The following is a 16,517-nucleotide window of genomic DNA, read 5'->3' as shown; positions in this document are numbered from 1 at the left end:
CCTCGTCTTCGGAGGAGCTCAATTCATCCCAATTTTTGTTCTTCTTCTTGCATTCAAAGCAAGTAGTTCCGTTCTTTTTACATTTTAATTTTTGTTTCATTTGTAGTTTAAGTTCACCATCACTTGAGCTTATGCTCGAGTGGTCTTCAAATGTTCTATGTCCCAAATCCTTCTTATTCTTTGGAAGGTGGTTCTCAAGTTCTTCACGTGCATTGCACGTCATTTCATATGTGATCAATGAACCAATTAGTTCTTCAAGTAGAAATTGGTTCAAGTTTTTCGATTCTTGAATAGCAGTTACTTTTGAATCCCAAGTTTTAGAAAGTGAGCGCAAAACTTTGTTAATGAGTTCAAAATCCGAAAAGCTTTTACCAAGTGATTTTAAACCATTGACGACATCCGTAAAACAGGTGTACATGTCAACAACGGTTTCGCTTGGTTTCATATGAAAAAGCTCGAAATCATGCAGTAAAATATTAACTTTCGAGTCTTTGACTCTACTAGTTCCCTCGTGCGTGATTTCAAGAGTGCGTCAAATATCGAAAGCCGTTTCGCACAAAGAAACCCGATTGAACTTATTTTTGTCCAAAGCGCAAAATAAGGCATTCATAGCCTTTGCGTTTAAAGAAAAATACTTCTTCTCTAAATCCGACCATTCATTCATCGGTTTAGAGGGAAGTTGAAAATCGTTTTCAACGATATTCCATAAATCCAAATTCAAAGAAATCAAGAAAACTCTCATTCGAGTTTTCCAATAAGTGTAGTCCAATCCGTTAAACAACGATGGACGAAAGACCGAAAAGCCCTCTTGAAAGCTATGAAGAGCCATTTCTCTCGGGTGTAAATCCGAAATGAGAAAAACCCCTCTGATACCAATTGTTAGGATCGAGAGCACTAAGAGGGGGGGGGGGGGGGGGGGGGGGGGGTGAATTAGTGCAGCGGAAATCTTTCAGCAATTAAAAACGAAAGCTGCGTTCGTTCGATAAAAACTATTTTGATGCAAAAGCCGATTCTAAGATTACTTATGATTAAGTGCAGTTTACGTCTAAACATAGTTTGCGTCTAAGCGCAGTTTACACAGTTTGTGTCTAAATGCGGTTTGCGTCTAAATACAGTTTGCGTCTAAGCGCAGTTTGCGTCTAAGCATAGTTTGCGTCTAAGCTCAGATTGCGTCTAAGCGCAGTTTGCGTCTAAGCGCAAATTACGTCTAAGCGCAGTTTGCGTCTAAACACAGTTTACGTCTAAGCGCAGTTTACAGTTATAAATGGAATCAAAACGTAAATGTAAACTGCAAAGAAACTCGTTCGTAAAAGCGCAGAAGACAGTTTGCAGTTATAAATTGAATCAAAACGTAAACGTAAACTGCAAGGAAACTCGTTCGTAAAAGCGCAGAAGACAGTTTGCAGTTATAAATAGAATCAAAATGTAAATGTAAACTGCAATGTAAAGATCGTACGAAAACACCGATTTACGTCTGAATGCAGATTCGGAAAGATCAGAACTTAGAAACTTGTTCGTAAAAGCGCAGAGAGCAGTAGCTATGTAGGAGGTTTGCAGTAATGATAAAGTGCTCAAAATAAAAGCAAACCAGAGATTTAGAGTGGTTCGGTCAGTCTTGACCTACTCCACTTTTGGCTTCCTCCACCGACGAGGTTACCGACGTCAACTAGAGGCCTTCCTTCAATAGGCGAAGGCCAACTGCCCTTTTACAATTTCACTCCTTTTGACGGGCTCAGGAGACAACCCTTACAGAATCTTTCTCTCCTCTCTTTACAACTCAAGACTTGAATAACAGAAAGAGGAGAACTTTTGGACTTTACACAAATTTGAGCTCTTAGAATCACAGAAAAGATCAAGAATTCGGTGTAGGTCTGTTTCTTTTCAGGGCTGAATGGGTGGGGTATTTATAGGCCCCAACCCAGTTCAAATTTGGAGCTCAAAACGATCAAATCCCGGAATTCCGGGATCAGGCGGTTGCACCTCCTGACTGGAGAGGTTGCACCGCCTGGCAGAGCTCGAAGACTGAGCCTCTAGGCGGTGCTACCTCTGTCAGGGGCGGTTGCACCTCTCTGCCAGAGCTCGAAGACCGAGCTCAGGCGGTTGCACCGCCTGACTGGAGAGGTTGCACCGCCTGGCAGAGCTCGAAACTTGAGCTCTGGCGGTGCTACCTCATGACAGAGGAGGTTGCACCGCCCAGTCTCGCTCGGAGACTGAGCCCTAGGCGGTTGCACCTCTTGGCTGGGGCGGTTGCACCACCCAGTCTCGCTGGGAGACATAGCCTGGGCGGTGCTACCTCCCTGCCTGGGCGGTTGCACCTCCCATAGCAACCTGGGTCCGAATGAGTTGAACCATTCGACCCAATTTGAGTTCTTCAGGGGCCCAATTGCCCCAGGATTAAGCTAATGGGATCACTTCCCATTTCTAACTTAATCAAAGTGCTAACTACGATTATTTCCTAAGACATATTCTGCAGCTTGCTTCAGTGCGTCACTCGCTTCTTTCGGCGAGTTTCCGGCGAACTTCCGTCGATCATCCGATGAACCCTCGGTGATGCTCCTGCAGACTTCCGGCAAACTCCTGGACTGCGACGATCCACTTGGCAAGTTCCGACGAGCTCCTTTGGCAAGCTTCTGGACTTCTTGGATTTGTTCCCGCAGAACCTCCGATGACTGTCCGAACTTCCGTCGAGCTCTCGAACTCCCAACGTGATCATTGTCATGACTCCGGCGCAACTCCTACTGCATGTCTTACTTTCATCGTAGTTAATCCTGCACACTCAAAACAAAAACTTCGATCGAGACAATTAATCCTAAGCAATTAACCAAGTTGTCCGGCATGTCATTGGTCCCTCGACGCTTCGTCCGATTCTTCGGCGCATCGTCCTTTCCTGCAGCCTATTGCCCAATCGGCCAGTTGACTCCGCAACTCCGATATCCTTGGCACAATACCCGCTCTTCTTGGCCCGATGCCCGAGTCCACGGCCCGAAGCCTTCTGTCAATACGTCGACCGATCCACCGGCCCGACGTCCAATCTTCTGACATGTTCCTCCGGCACAACATGATTTTTCTGCTTTAATTGTCTCATCCTGATCGAAGCATCCTGCGTCACTCAAAACGCAGATCAAATCATAAACATATATCAAGTAGTTTCATCATCAAAATACGAGATTCAACATCAATCGCTTCTTCCGGCTAGCTTCCGGCGAACTTCCGGCGAACATCTGACGAACCTTCGGCAATGCTCCGGCAGACTTCCGACAAACTCCTAGACTTGCAATGATCCACTTGGCGAGTTTCGACGAGCTTCTTTGGCAAACTCCTGGACTTCTCGGATTTATTCCCGCAGAACCTCCGACGATCGTCCGGACTTCCGTCGAACTCTCGAACCCCCAACGTGATCATGGTCTTGACTCCAGCGCAACTCCTGCTGCATGTCTTTCTTCCATCGTAGTTAATCCTACATATGTAAAATAAAACTTCGATCGAGATAATTAATCCTAAACAATTAACCAAGTTGTCTGGCATGTCATTGGTCCCTCGACGCTTCGTCCGATTCTTCGGCGTATCATCCTCTCCTTTGGCTTATTGCCCAATCGACCAGTTGACTCCGCAACTCCGATATCCTTGGCACAATACCCACTCTTCTTGGCTCGATGCTCGAGTCCATGGCCCAAAGCCTTTTGTCGATACGTCGATCGATCCACGGGCTAGACGTCCAATCTTATGACATATTCCTCCGGCACAACATGATTTTTCCTGCTTTAATTGTCTCATCTTGATCGAAGCATCCTACGTCACTCAAAACGCAGATTAAATCATAAACATATATCAAGTAGTTTCATCATCAAAATACGAGATTCAACACTTATGCTCCTAATTTGATAGGTATCTCTCTTTTTAGCACACTTCATCATCAAGTAATGTGGTTTTTCATTGATATCTTTATTTTTAAGTTCAATTAAGTAAGTATAAGTTTAATTCATTATAAAATAATGATAATATAAGTTATCATATTCATAATAAATTTTGAGAAGCAGGCTTCAAATGATATAATTGTCATGAGTTAGATATAAGTTAAATGTGAATATATAAGTTTTGTAAGCATAAAAATATATGAATTACGATAAAAATATATTGTATGTATGTATATACGATGATATGGTGTAGTAGTGTGTGAGCACACATGTTTTCTATGACATACGGTGTAGGAGAGCACTAATATGTTATGATGTGTGATACACATATATACTATGATATATGGCATAGGAGTACACACATGTATGATGACATGCGGTGTAGGAGTGTACATATATATTGAGTTTGCACATATATATATTATTATATGGAGTATATAAATCCTTGAATTTGCTATGTTTTTTATATATGCATATAAGCATTTTGAATTATTTTAATGAAGTTTACCTTTTTATTTTATATAGGTTATGTTATAGAGTTATGTTTTGTAAAGAAATCATAATATGAGATGTTTATTATTAAATATATTTTATTTAAAATTTTAAAATATTATAATATGATATAATACATGCTCACCTAAATATAATTATGAAGACTTATACTTAATGATTATTTACTATAGATCCTATTTTATGTTATACTTTTAAAAATATTTACTCTTTCGTTACACTTCCTTTGATAATAGTAAAGAACTGAAAAATAATATTCTATCTTAGTCATATACGTAGGATATGGGTGAGGTTGGGAGTAGGATTTAACATTCATATTTTAAAATTTAAATTTAAATTTTATACGCTCGTGATTGTATATTAAATTTAATATTTATCTTTTTTTTTTCTAGTGTTCCACCTCTCTTATATAATGATGGGTAGACCCCGGATCATGAGTGAGGAGGATTTTTATCTTAGAGAATGATAGATTTTTAGATATTTTATAAAAAAATATTTCACTATTGGTACCATAGACGGCCTGCATATTTGTTTTTATGTATGGATGCTTTGGACAAAAAATACTCTCAGTCCTTTATTTGTTTTTATGTATGGATGCTTTGGACAAAAAAATACTCTCAGTCCTTTACTAATATGACTTGATCACATGTGCTATTAGAAAAATAATAATTATTTATTATATATTTTTTAAAAAGTGATATCAATCTGATTCTAAAATAATTAATATTATTTTTTTATATTTTTATGAGAATTTTATGAGAATTAATTTAAAACTAGAGATTTTTAAAATAACATCTAGGATTAAATTATTTAAATAAAAGTACGGGGACATTTTCAGCTGAGTAAAAAAAAAACATTAGGTAAAAAAGGAAATTACAATTTGCAATCATATTTTTGTTATTTACAAGTACCTTTGAATATTGCTAAGTTATTCTTTTACAAATAGATATATATGTCTTCAATTTATAACTTAATTTTAATAAAAATCTTTCAAACTTTATCAACAAATCACTTCTTTTTTTTTCTTTTTTATTCGTCTCATTCTCCTCGTCTTAATTGTCAAAGATAATGAAAAATAATAATAATAATAAAAGGTAAATAATGAAACGAGACAACAATTGAAGAGGAAAAGGAGGAGAAATAGTTTTGATGTTAGCTATAATAATTTAATATTTTAAAAATTATGTATATTATGTAATAGTCAAGAAAACATCATTTTTTAGGTTAATTATATTAGTCAAGAAGATATCATATTTTGAGCCTTAGCAAACTATCCAGTAGTATGCATGGATAGTAGGGAGAGTCAACGATGACAAAATGCACAAACCTCTAGTTATCGAGAGGAAAAAATGAATGTAAAAATAAAATTAAAGGGTTTATGAATAGTATAATATTATTTTATTATTTTTTTAAAATATAAATAATAAGAAAATTGTAAATAGAAAGAATATCTCTAGCTTGCAAAACTCTAAAAAGAATATGAAGAGTGCCATTGATAAAAAGTCAGTCAATATTGAAAACTTTTTGTAAAATGCCATAGATTATTTGTCTCACTTTTTATTAATTATTTTTATTTTTTAAAATTTTAAATCATAGTATTTCTTGTTTTTGATTTTTAATCCTTAATTTCCAAATTTTGTTCCTAATTTTTAGAATTAAAACATGTTATTCACGCATTGTTGTACTAAAAAAAAAGTGCTTTTACATTAAGTTCAAAAAGGAAATTATAAAAAGGATGTGAACTAATCATTTGCTTGTTTGCTTTTCCTAAGTTATTGTTATAAACGGGTAGCGATCCGAAACCCGACACGTCGCCGACCGGGTTTGGAGTCTTGAGATCCGTTCATCGCCGTCGTCCTCGACAAGATCCGCCACCTTATATACCTCGGCCGGCGTCGCCGCTAGGGTTATTTCCCTCTTCGGCTGTCGAGCACCGGCAACGAGTGGTGGTACATCAATCCCTTCCCCGGATGCTTGTTTTTGGCAGCGTTAGGAGTTGTGGATTCGGTATTTTTCTATAATTTCTTCCCTCTCGCATGTATCAGGTCTTATTTTTGTGGCGGCGCTAGGGCCTCGTCCTCTCCATCATGGCCGATCGGTTGACCCGTATCGCTATCGTTAGCTCTGATCGATGCAAACCAAAGAAGTGCCGACAGGAGTGCAAGAAGAGTTGCCCCGTCGTGAAAACAGGTATTCTGTTCCGTTCTTCCACCTTTCTTGAACGCGATTCATTTCTAAAATTCGGGACTTTGATTTTCGATGCTAGTTTTCGTTGGTAGCCGATCAAAGTTCTGGTTCAAGAAGAGTTCTTTCTTTGTTTATTTGTGTTTTTGGTAGTTGAATTTGGCATGCCTTCGCTCTTTTTGTAGCTGGGATTCTTCTTTGGGTTATCTTAGCCATCAAGATATCAGTTGGTGTGTTTCTGTATTCTCAGTGCAGAAGTTTTGTGCACTGGAATACCTTTTTTTTTTTTTTATATCTTGGCCGTCAGGATCGTAGGTAATATGGCCATGGTTCCTGAAATATTGGTAAGGCTGCGTACATTTACGCCCTTGTCCATCAGGATCATAGGTAGCCTGTCCCCAGATTCTCGCAGGAGCCTTGTTTTCTGCGCCACCTTTTTTTTCTATCTTGGCCATCAAGATCATAGGTAGTGTGTCCATTTATGTTTGCAATGTCGGTAACGCCACGTGCATTAACTATCTTCAGATTCTTTATTGTTAAGAGCCTTGTGCATTGGGGAGGTTGCTGCATGAATCTTTTGATTCAACGAGTTGGTTGCAAGTGTTTCTTAATTTATCTGGCCTTCTTTGTTAATCTTATAATAACATGCCTTAATAGGTAAAAAGTTGCGGCTAAGCTAGCCAGATCAGTAAGTACAATTCAACATTTAGTTTCATGGATATATTCAAAATTATAGAGTTGTCCTTCTCTTCTCTTTCTCAGTGTTGTGTGGAAATATGTTGATGGGAGTTTCTAATTTATTAGCTACAGATCAATGGCTTCTTTTTTTTCCGGATTTCATGAATAGTAGTCAATGATTTCGTGTAAACCATTCAATTGAAATTTGAATGTTTTGGGTAATTATATTGTGAAATTAGATCCCTTCATCTCTCTTAGTGTATTGGTATCTAGTACCACTTCATTCTTACCAGACTACCTATTTGGTTGGTCTTCTAGCAAATGAAACTCAAAAGTTCAATTTTAGCTGCTGCACATGCCATTTCATTTCTTATTGTAACTTGCCATTTTTTTCCTTACCTTGGCTTTGTATTGTTTGATTGACGTTAACTTTAGGCCTTGCCATTAACTTAGATATATTATGTTGCTTTCTATTTTTCTTCTTCTGACAGGAAAACTTTGCATAGAAGTAACTCCAGCCTCAAAGATTGCTTTCATATCTGAGGAGTTATGCATTGGATGTGGTATCTGTGTTAAGGTCTTTCAGTCTTCCATTCGGTTATTGTAATTGATTTTAGGTCTTTGAGCATCCTAACCTATATCTGAACAATGTGATTATTTGTCATTTGGTTGTAGAAATGCCCTTTTGAGGCCATTCAGATTATCAATCTACCAAAGGACTTAGACAAAGACACGACCCACCGTTATGGACCAAATACATTTAAATTGCACAGGTTGGTGAAGATTATATTTCAGAACATGGAAGACGTGTTGGTTTTTTGCTTCTTTGTGTTGCTTGTTGATCTAGAATTTCGATGATGGATATTTTTCTATTATAGGTTGCCAGTTCCAAGACCTGGACAAGTTCTGGGCTTGGTTGGGACAAATGGTATTGGAAAGTCTACTGCACTTAAAGTGTTGGCTGGGAAGTTGAAGCCCAACTTGGGTAGATTCAACGTAAACATAATGAAGCGTTTTTTTTTCTCATGTTGTTTTTGAAGTTTGCATGCCTGCAGTTTCTCAAGTTCTCTTTTTGCAGAATCCTCCTGATTGGCAGGAAATTTTAACATATTTCCGTGGCTCTGAGCTTCAGAATTATTTTACTCGTATACTGGAGGACAATCTAAAGGTGCTTAGAAGTGTACTCTTATAATTAGTGTATGCTTTATGCTTATTATTTTCCAGAATTCAGGTATTCTTGTCTTATTTTTTTTTAAATTGCAGCTTTGTCATGGTAGTAGAACTTCATTATTAACCTCATCTTGTTAGATACACTTTATCAGATGATTGTATCTATTTACATTTGATTATGACTAAACTGAAGTACTTCACTTCATTTCTAGTTATACATGATCTGTCTTTTAAATATGATTCGAGGTCTTTTTGCTCTTGGAGTATTGGAAGAAGAATATGATTATATGGAGAACAAACTCATTACTTTTTTGATTTTTTGGGTCATGTTTTTTCTATCTCTGATGTATATCCACTGGATGTTGGGAGCTGTTGAAATTATTTATCATTTGTAGTTTTATCTGCATGGTGCAGCTCTTTGTTTATAATAGAAGTTTTGAAAATTTTTGTGCCATTTCATTTTTTTTCTTGCTTGTACCTAATTGTAGATGCTTGAATAAGTCTAAGTGACTAGTAGAAGCTCTTTTTTGTGCAGAAGTATATATTTTGCAATTAGCGAACGTTTATCATGACATAAAAGGAAATAATCATTCTTATGATTTGTTTATGGAGAAATTTGCTTGGTGTGCATGGGAAGAAGGTTTAAATGTAAGCATCAAATGATGTAAATAAAAAGGAGTGCTGGTATTAGTTTTGGGATGAGCAGGAGTGTAAACTTAAATGAATTGCTTTATGTAATTCCTTTTTCATTCTTAGTTTTCTTTGTAAATGATGGGCCTCAAGGCATCTGAATATTTCAGGCACTGCTTGGCTGTAATGGTTTAACTTTATTGTTATGATCAATGTGATAAAATTCCTTGCCATTTTTTTCCATGTCGCTGATAGTTTTATAGCATATTGTAGGCAATCATCAAGCCGCAGTATGTTGATCACATTCCAAAAGCTGTTCAAGGTAATGTTGGACAGGTGCTTGACCAAAAAGATGAGAGAGAGATGAAAGCAGAACTTTGTAATGGCCTAGAATTGAATCAAGTTATTGATCGAAATGTGGGGGACTTATCTGGTGGAGAGTTGCAAAGATTTGCTATTGCTGTGGTTGCCATACAAAATGCAGAGATTTATATGTTTGATGAGCCATCAAGTTATCTTGATGTGAAGCAGAGGCTTAAAGCAGCTCAAGTTATCCGTTCCCTACTTAGACCTAACAGGTAGCCTGATCTCCTGATTCAATTAAGTTTTTCTCTTTTTACTGGCATAGGGGTTAAGGCTGAATACTCTTATTTATCCTTGCTCAGCTATGTGATTGTTGTGGAGCATGATCTCAGTGTATTGGACTACTTGTCCGATTTCATTTGTTGTCTCTATGGAAAGCCAGGAGCTTATGGAGTTGTTACACTACCCTTCTCTGTACGAGAAGGAATCAACATTTTTTTGGCTGGTTTTGTTCCTACAGAAAATCTTCGGTTTCGAGACGAATCACTTACATTTAAGGTGGAATCTTATCTTCTTATGAATATCTTCTAATATAAATTCTATTATTATTTTTCACATGTTGTTGCATCATCCAGGTTGCTGAGACTCCTCAAGAAAGTGCCGAGGAGATTCAGACATACCAACGATATAAATATCCTACCATGAGTAAAACCCAAGGGAATTTCAAGCTTAAAGTGATCGAGGGTGAATTTACAGATTCTCAGATTATTGTAATGCTGGGTGAGAACGGGACTGGGAAGACAACATTTATTCGGATGCTGGTAATTTCTTTCTGATATTCCTGATCTATAATTAAACAAAACAAATAAGGAACGGGTTCAATTTAACCAATTTAATTTGTCCTGGTACCGATGTATCCTAGTGTATTAGTTTTAATCAAATGGAGTCTTGTTTAGCTTGGTTTACTTTATATCAGTTCATTTCAAGGATTGAAATATCGTACCGTACCGAAGTTTCGACGTTCTTTCGGTACGGTACGGTACTATATACCGAGCGTTATATCGTTCGGTATATATATATATATATATACAAAGAAAATTTTGGCAATGTCGCCTACCTTCTCCCCCACGCGAGGCGATGCCGCCTCTTTCTCTCTCTCTCTCTCTCTCTATATATATATATATACACACGAAGCAACATTGCCTCCCTTCTCCCCCACACGAGGCATTGTCGCCTCTCTCTCTCTCTCTCTCTCTCTCTCTATATATATATATATATATATATATATATATATATACAATCTTTTATTTATATATATATTTATATATATATATATTTATATATAAAAGTTAAAAAAAAAGTGCAATGTCGCCTCGCGACGTCGCCTCTCTCTCTCTCTCTCTCTCTATATATATATATATATATATATATATATAATCTTTTATTTATATATCTATATATTTATATATAAAAAAATTTAAAAAATGTGCGACGTCGCCTTTATATATATATATATATATATATATATATAATTTATAAATAAAAAATACTGCTTGGTAGTGAGTGGTCCACGTACCGGTTTACTGTCGGACAAGTACATATCGCTCGTATGGTATCATTCGAAACTGTATATCTTGGTTCATTTTGTACTTATAGTTTTACTGTTATCAGGTTTTACTCCTATGGATATTTAAATATGTACACGTTTACATTATATCAGTTCATTTGGTACATTATATCAGGTTTTACTTCTTCTGATATTTAAATATGTATACAATTCTCTTCTGTCTATATTTTTGTAAGCAATAATTGTATAGTGGTGTAATTTGTATTTGCTGATCTTGTATTGAAACATTTGCATCACACCATTCTGTCATGGCATGCATGATGTTTACCTTGGGAATAATCTATGTACACTAAGTTGCCAACCTTAATTTCATGTTGCTTCTTTGGCTTACACTGTCGACAAATTTCAGGCTGGATTGCTGAAGCCGGATACTGTGGAAGATTCAGATGTTGAGATGCCTGAATTTAATGTTTCATATAAGCCTCAAAAAATTAGTCCTAAGTTTCCATCTACAGTGCGACACTTGCTGCATCAAAAAATTCGCGATTCATATATGCATCCGCAATTTGTGTCTGATGTTATGAAACCATTGCAAATTGAGCAATTGATGGACCAAGAAGTTGTGAACCTTTCTGGTGGAGAATTGCAAAGAGTAGCATTGTGTTTGTGTCTTGGGAAGGTTTGTATTTCATAGCTTACGCCATATGTTAAATTATTTATAAAATGCTAGTTTATTTGATGTCTTACTCTTGCAACTAAGTAGTGAGAGTTCTAAACTTATGAATCTTTTAAAGATGACTGTAAATGATCTTGCATAACAATCCACTTAGCCACAGTTATTGCTCGGTAGTGTTCATTGGATTATACTTTACATAATAATATATGTATTTTTTTCCATCTCATCTGGCTGTAATGAAAATCCTTTTTGTTGATTTATCTCATTTTGCTCTGTGTTCTTCAGCTGTTTCTTATTCTGTAAGCAGATAGATGCATTTCATACTCATAATGGCTCAATCCAGACTTTCGTTAGATTTTTGTTGAGCTGCAAATGATCTTTCATTAGTAGTTGCCATCTGCTGATTAGTGGAAAATCTTACCTGCTAACATACTTGTGCCTTTTTTTGTCGAATGCTTTTGACAATGAGTTTTTTTGCATTTTTTATGCGAACTTGTTATACTGATTCATGTTACTTGTTCAGCCAGCAGATATTTATCTGATAGATGAACCAAGTGCTTATCTTGATTCGGAGCAGCGCATTGTCGCCTCAAAGGTGATAAAGAGATTTATCCTTCATGCCAAGAAAACTGCCTTCATCGTTGAGCATGATTTCATCATGGCAACATACCTGGCTGATAAGGTCATTGTGTATGAGGGAAGGCCCTCTATAGATTGCACTGCAAATGCACCTCAGTCTTTGGTATCCGGGATGAACTTGTTCTTATCTGTAAGTAGCAATCATTTTATCTGATGCTTTATCCTCAAGAAAAGAGAACTTATATATGTATATATGTATATGTCATCTTGATGTGCTTGGTTCTGATGCAGTTTAGTGGTTCATTTTCCTTTGAATTTCTACTGACCTTTTTATTATTTAGGTATTTTTTATAAGTAGTGGTCTATCATCAAACTTTAGATGATATTGAGATATGTGTTAGGACTTTAGAATTACTTTCTGAACGATAATTACTAATTATGCAAAAATGTTTGGAATCAAATTTTATAATTCCTGACTGCCTTTGAAATTACAAAAGTAGATATTTTGGAAATGTTACAGCTCGTTTTTGAATTGGGTACTGGTTGAATGGATGATTTTGAATGCCATGGTTCATAATATCTGATCTTTCTTTTTGCTAAGCTGAACTGGTTTTTTCCTTTTGAAGGAAATTTTATGATTCACTAAAGTCCAACAATGATTATAACAGGCTCCCAAGACTTATGAGCTAATTTGAATAAAAAAATTCAAAGGTAAATAGTTGACTGGTAGTCATCGGACCCATTGACCCTTCCAACATTGCTTTTGTACACATGAAAAAAGAATTCACCTTCCAGAGGCATTGATTCTCTATGATCTTGTTCTGGATTTTGGAAAATGGATGGGAATATGGGATTAATAGGGTTTGTGCATATGTGGAGACTGTTGTTGGCAGCTCATCATAAAACTCTTGTAAGCAGCCAAATTCAACCATAAAGGCAGAAGAAATATCCAGTAAACTGTTTTTTTGGGGAATATACAGAACCACTATGGTTCCATGAGGTGAATCTTGCCCCTTCTGATTCATCATGGTAAGTTGTCCATTGGTACTAAGTTTGATCCAGACAATGGCTGCTGGAATAGCTCCAAACATCCTTGTCTTTGTCAGCATTCATTATCCTATGTGTTCCAAATATTTGTAGAATTCCGAGGTGGTGACTGGATGTTATTAATATGATTTAGTTCGTGGTTATTAACCAAGGGAAATAAATCTATACACATTGTTACTGTAATATTTTTTAGAAGATGAGTTTAAATAACAAATCACTCAGTAGAATAATACAATAGAAGTTCATAGTTCTTTTACCACAATTTTATTAAGTTGATTAGATGCATGGTCAATCAATCAGTATGGTTAAAATATCTTATCTGAAGTAGCATGTAAACTATGTGATTCAGTGTCTACCATGATTGATTGAATCATCTAGTTCTACAGTCCATGTAGCATAATCATAAGTGGTGTACCCTGTACCTGCACTCATTACCATTTGTAATATTTGACATTTCTGGTTACTGTGACCAACCGTGCAGGGCAGTTGTCACCTGATGTGTTGGTTAGGATCAACTGATCGGTACCATGTACCATTATGCTGGTACAAACTGACTTTTGGGAAAAGGATGAACAATGGCCAGAAATTCACAAAAACTCCTTTTCTAGTTTTTTTATCCTAATTTAATGGTAATTTTATTTTATTTAATTAAAAATAGAATGTATATGAGGCATAGATATATAAATGCATAAGGTTGTAGTTAACCCTATATGTTCCCAATGTAGGCCTCATTGTAAGACAATAGACCTAATTCGGACTAACACAAGAGAATAATTTTAATGAAGTTTAATCTTTGTAAATATGCATTAATACACCTCCAATTATATAAAATGATAAATAAAACTTAGAAAGGATACCATTAAATTGGAGAGAAATTCCACTAGATCCCGAGTTCCAATCTCTCTTTTATCCAAATCAATAGTTTGATTACCACTAATTGTTGATTAGGAACTTTAATCACAAATGAGAGTGTGAGAAAGGGTGTGAAAAAGAGTGAGAATGAGAGTGACTGACAGAGGGGGGATAGGTCAAATTAAATCTCAAAAGAGTCCCAAATGGTCAATTTGATCGTTTGTGTCAAACTTGACTTGATTTGGGTTGGTATCGTTCAAAATTGCGATCGTTGGACCCGCATCAGTTGATACAGCATGAGTTTTGACTGTATCAGCCGATACATCACCTATACCGATCGAATCCTGACCACCTGGAACAGGCTGGTTGTCGCAACAGCTAGTTGACCGATAGGATTATACGATTTATGCGATTTATTTGGATTATACGATTTCGGGGGATAGGTCAAGCATTGATTAGGATTATACGATTTCGAGGGATAGGTCAAACATTGGTTAGGGTTATATGATTTATTGATTTGATTTCTGTGATTTGAGGCTCTTAGCCTGGGTCTGGCTCCAATTAGCTTGAATGTTTAGTGGTTGTAGAAGGCAGTCTTATCCCCGTGCTTCACATATTCCACTAAGAGATACCAAGGACTAGCATAATTGGCATAGGATGATGGGATTAGTGTTTTCTATCCAGATTCCAATTTTCTTTGAATCATTTTTGTAAAAATCTCAATTTCATATGGTTGTCTTCAACATATCTAGGTTAAATAAAGAAGAGCTCCACATTTTCTAGGATGAGACTGCAGCTGGAGCAATTGAGGTTATTATTTATGTGGCAAATATTAGAAAAAGACTTAGGTAGAGGGGCAACCAAGAGTGAGTTTCAGAAAGAATGTGGTTTTTGGAGGCATTTTGTTCACTGATGATGCATGGAAAGTGGAAACACAGTTGAGCTACGTTTGTGGAGAGCATATTTATGTACCCTGTTCTTGAAGCTGGAAAAAAAAAACCAGTTTACAGAGATGAAAGATAATTAGCTTAATACACTCCATGCATGGTGGTGGGGCTTTGTGACTTTCTTGTTGTTTTTGTTGTACTCCATGCATGGTATTGTAAGATAAATATAAGACTGTACAATGGAGGGATCAAACAAGAACATTGACAAAGGTGTTCTTTCTTCCATATGATTGTCATCATTCTTGACTTACTGCTGATTAATTATTGTCAAAGTTATGGTTACTCATTTAAATTGAATCGACTAATTATAGTTAACTGCTCTCTTGCTAAATAAATTGTGCTATTCTAGAACATGCTTTCCGATGTCAGTAGTATTTCTTTGATTCTCTCCCTTAATCTTGTTCCCTTTTGCTGAAGAAGTTGTGTTTGTCTTCTTTGCAGCATCTTGATATCACTTTCAGACGAGATCCAACTAATTACAGGCCCAGGATAAACAAGTTGGACTCTACCAAAGACCGAGAACAGAAAGCTGCAGGATCTTATTATTACCTCGATGATTGATCATCATTCTTGTGCACAATGGCCATTGTCTGTTTGCTTTTGTGAACATTGGTGGGCATTTCATTGGCAAGTAACCAAGTGTGTGCAAAGCATGAATCCTGGTGTCTATGCACAAACTTCTGTTGCCGTGCTAACGTTTCCCTGATGCACTCTACCGCTGGCTCTTCATCTTCCCCCTTTGTTTGGATTCTGAAGATAGAAAAAGTGGCATAAGCAGCGTATTCAATAAGGCAACAGAGGTTTTCTTTTGTGATTTATGTTCATAGTTTGTAACTCGAGACATCACCGGTGCTGCGAGCATCTGGTCGAGTTCTTTCTCCAACCAACATGATCATATGACATGGCTAAACTCCTGGTTTTCTGTAATGAGCAATATTTGCCTTGGTTGTACCAAAGAAGATATCTTTTGAGCGGCCACTTTGGTACTATAAATTAAATGGAGGCTGTAATTTTGTTGGGGCACTGCAGCATTAGTTATTTTGTTATGATTTCATGATGTTTAGGTTTGTGGATTTTGCACCACAAAGTCATATATATATTTAGGTAATGCTACGGGCATGCGATTGCAAGATTTACTTGTTTGTCCTTCGTTATCACACAGCTTCGTTCTTGTAAGAGTTCTCGTTCTTGAACTCCAAAGCTCATCTTGTAGTGTTATCGTTCTTGAACTCGTTCCACTTGCGAACACATAGCTTCTAAAGCAACTATGCCTATAACCTTGCCCTAGACCTCTCTATTCTCTTTGACAATATGCAAATGAATGTCTAGTGAGAAGCTTTGAACATGAACACGAGTCAGTGAACTTGAGATCCAAGATTAACTCCGCACGTATACCTCAAGATAATATCTAAATCCTCAATCCACCCACATTTTGTTTTTTCCTCTTTGTAAATTTAGGA

General features: G+C 36.6%; 1 protein-coding gene across 2 annotated transcripts; it reads left to right on the top strand.

Moving 5' to 3' along the window:
• Window positions 1-6,219: 6,219 nt before the first annotated feature.
• On the top strand, window positions 6,220-16,114 carry LOC135617215 (ABC transporter E family member 2-like). 2 transcript variants are annotated; one of them, XM_065117226.1, is made up of 12 exons: window positions 6,220-6,373; window positions 6,470-6,614; window positions 7,778-7,863; window positions 7,962-8,059; window positions 8,165-8,282; window positions 8,365-8,454; window positions 9,360-9,664; window positions 9,752-9,947; window positions 10,025-10,210; window positions 11,366-11,635; window positions 12,156-12,401; window positions 15,499-16,114. In XM_065117226.1, the coding sequence occupies exons 2-12, from the start codon at window positions 6,512-6,514 to the stop codon at window positions 15,616-15,618; spliced, it is 1,818 nt and encodes a 605-aa protein (XP_064973298.1). In that variant the 5' UTR covers window positions 6,220-6,373; window positions 6,470-6,511; the 3' UTR covers window positions 15,619-16,114. The 2 variants fall into 2 exon arrangements, with proteins under 2 accessions (XP_064973298.1, XP_064973299.1); XM_065117227.1 differs by having other exon boundaries at window positions 6,227-6,370.
• The last annotated feature ends 403 nt before the right edge of the window (window positions 16,115-16,517 follow it).

The sequence above is a fragment of the Musa acuminata genome, chromosome BXJ2-7, assembly GCF_036884655.1.
Source record: "Musa acuminata AAA Group cultivar baxijiao chromosome BXJ2-7, Cavendish_Baxijiao_AAA, whole genome shotgun sequence".
NCBI lineage: Eukaryota > Viridiplantae > Streptophyta > Magnoliopsida > Zingiberales > Musaceae > Musa > Musa acuminata.
Note: the sequence above shows the minus strand (reverse complement) of the source record. Positions and strands in the feature narration are given on the sequence as shown.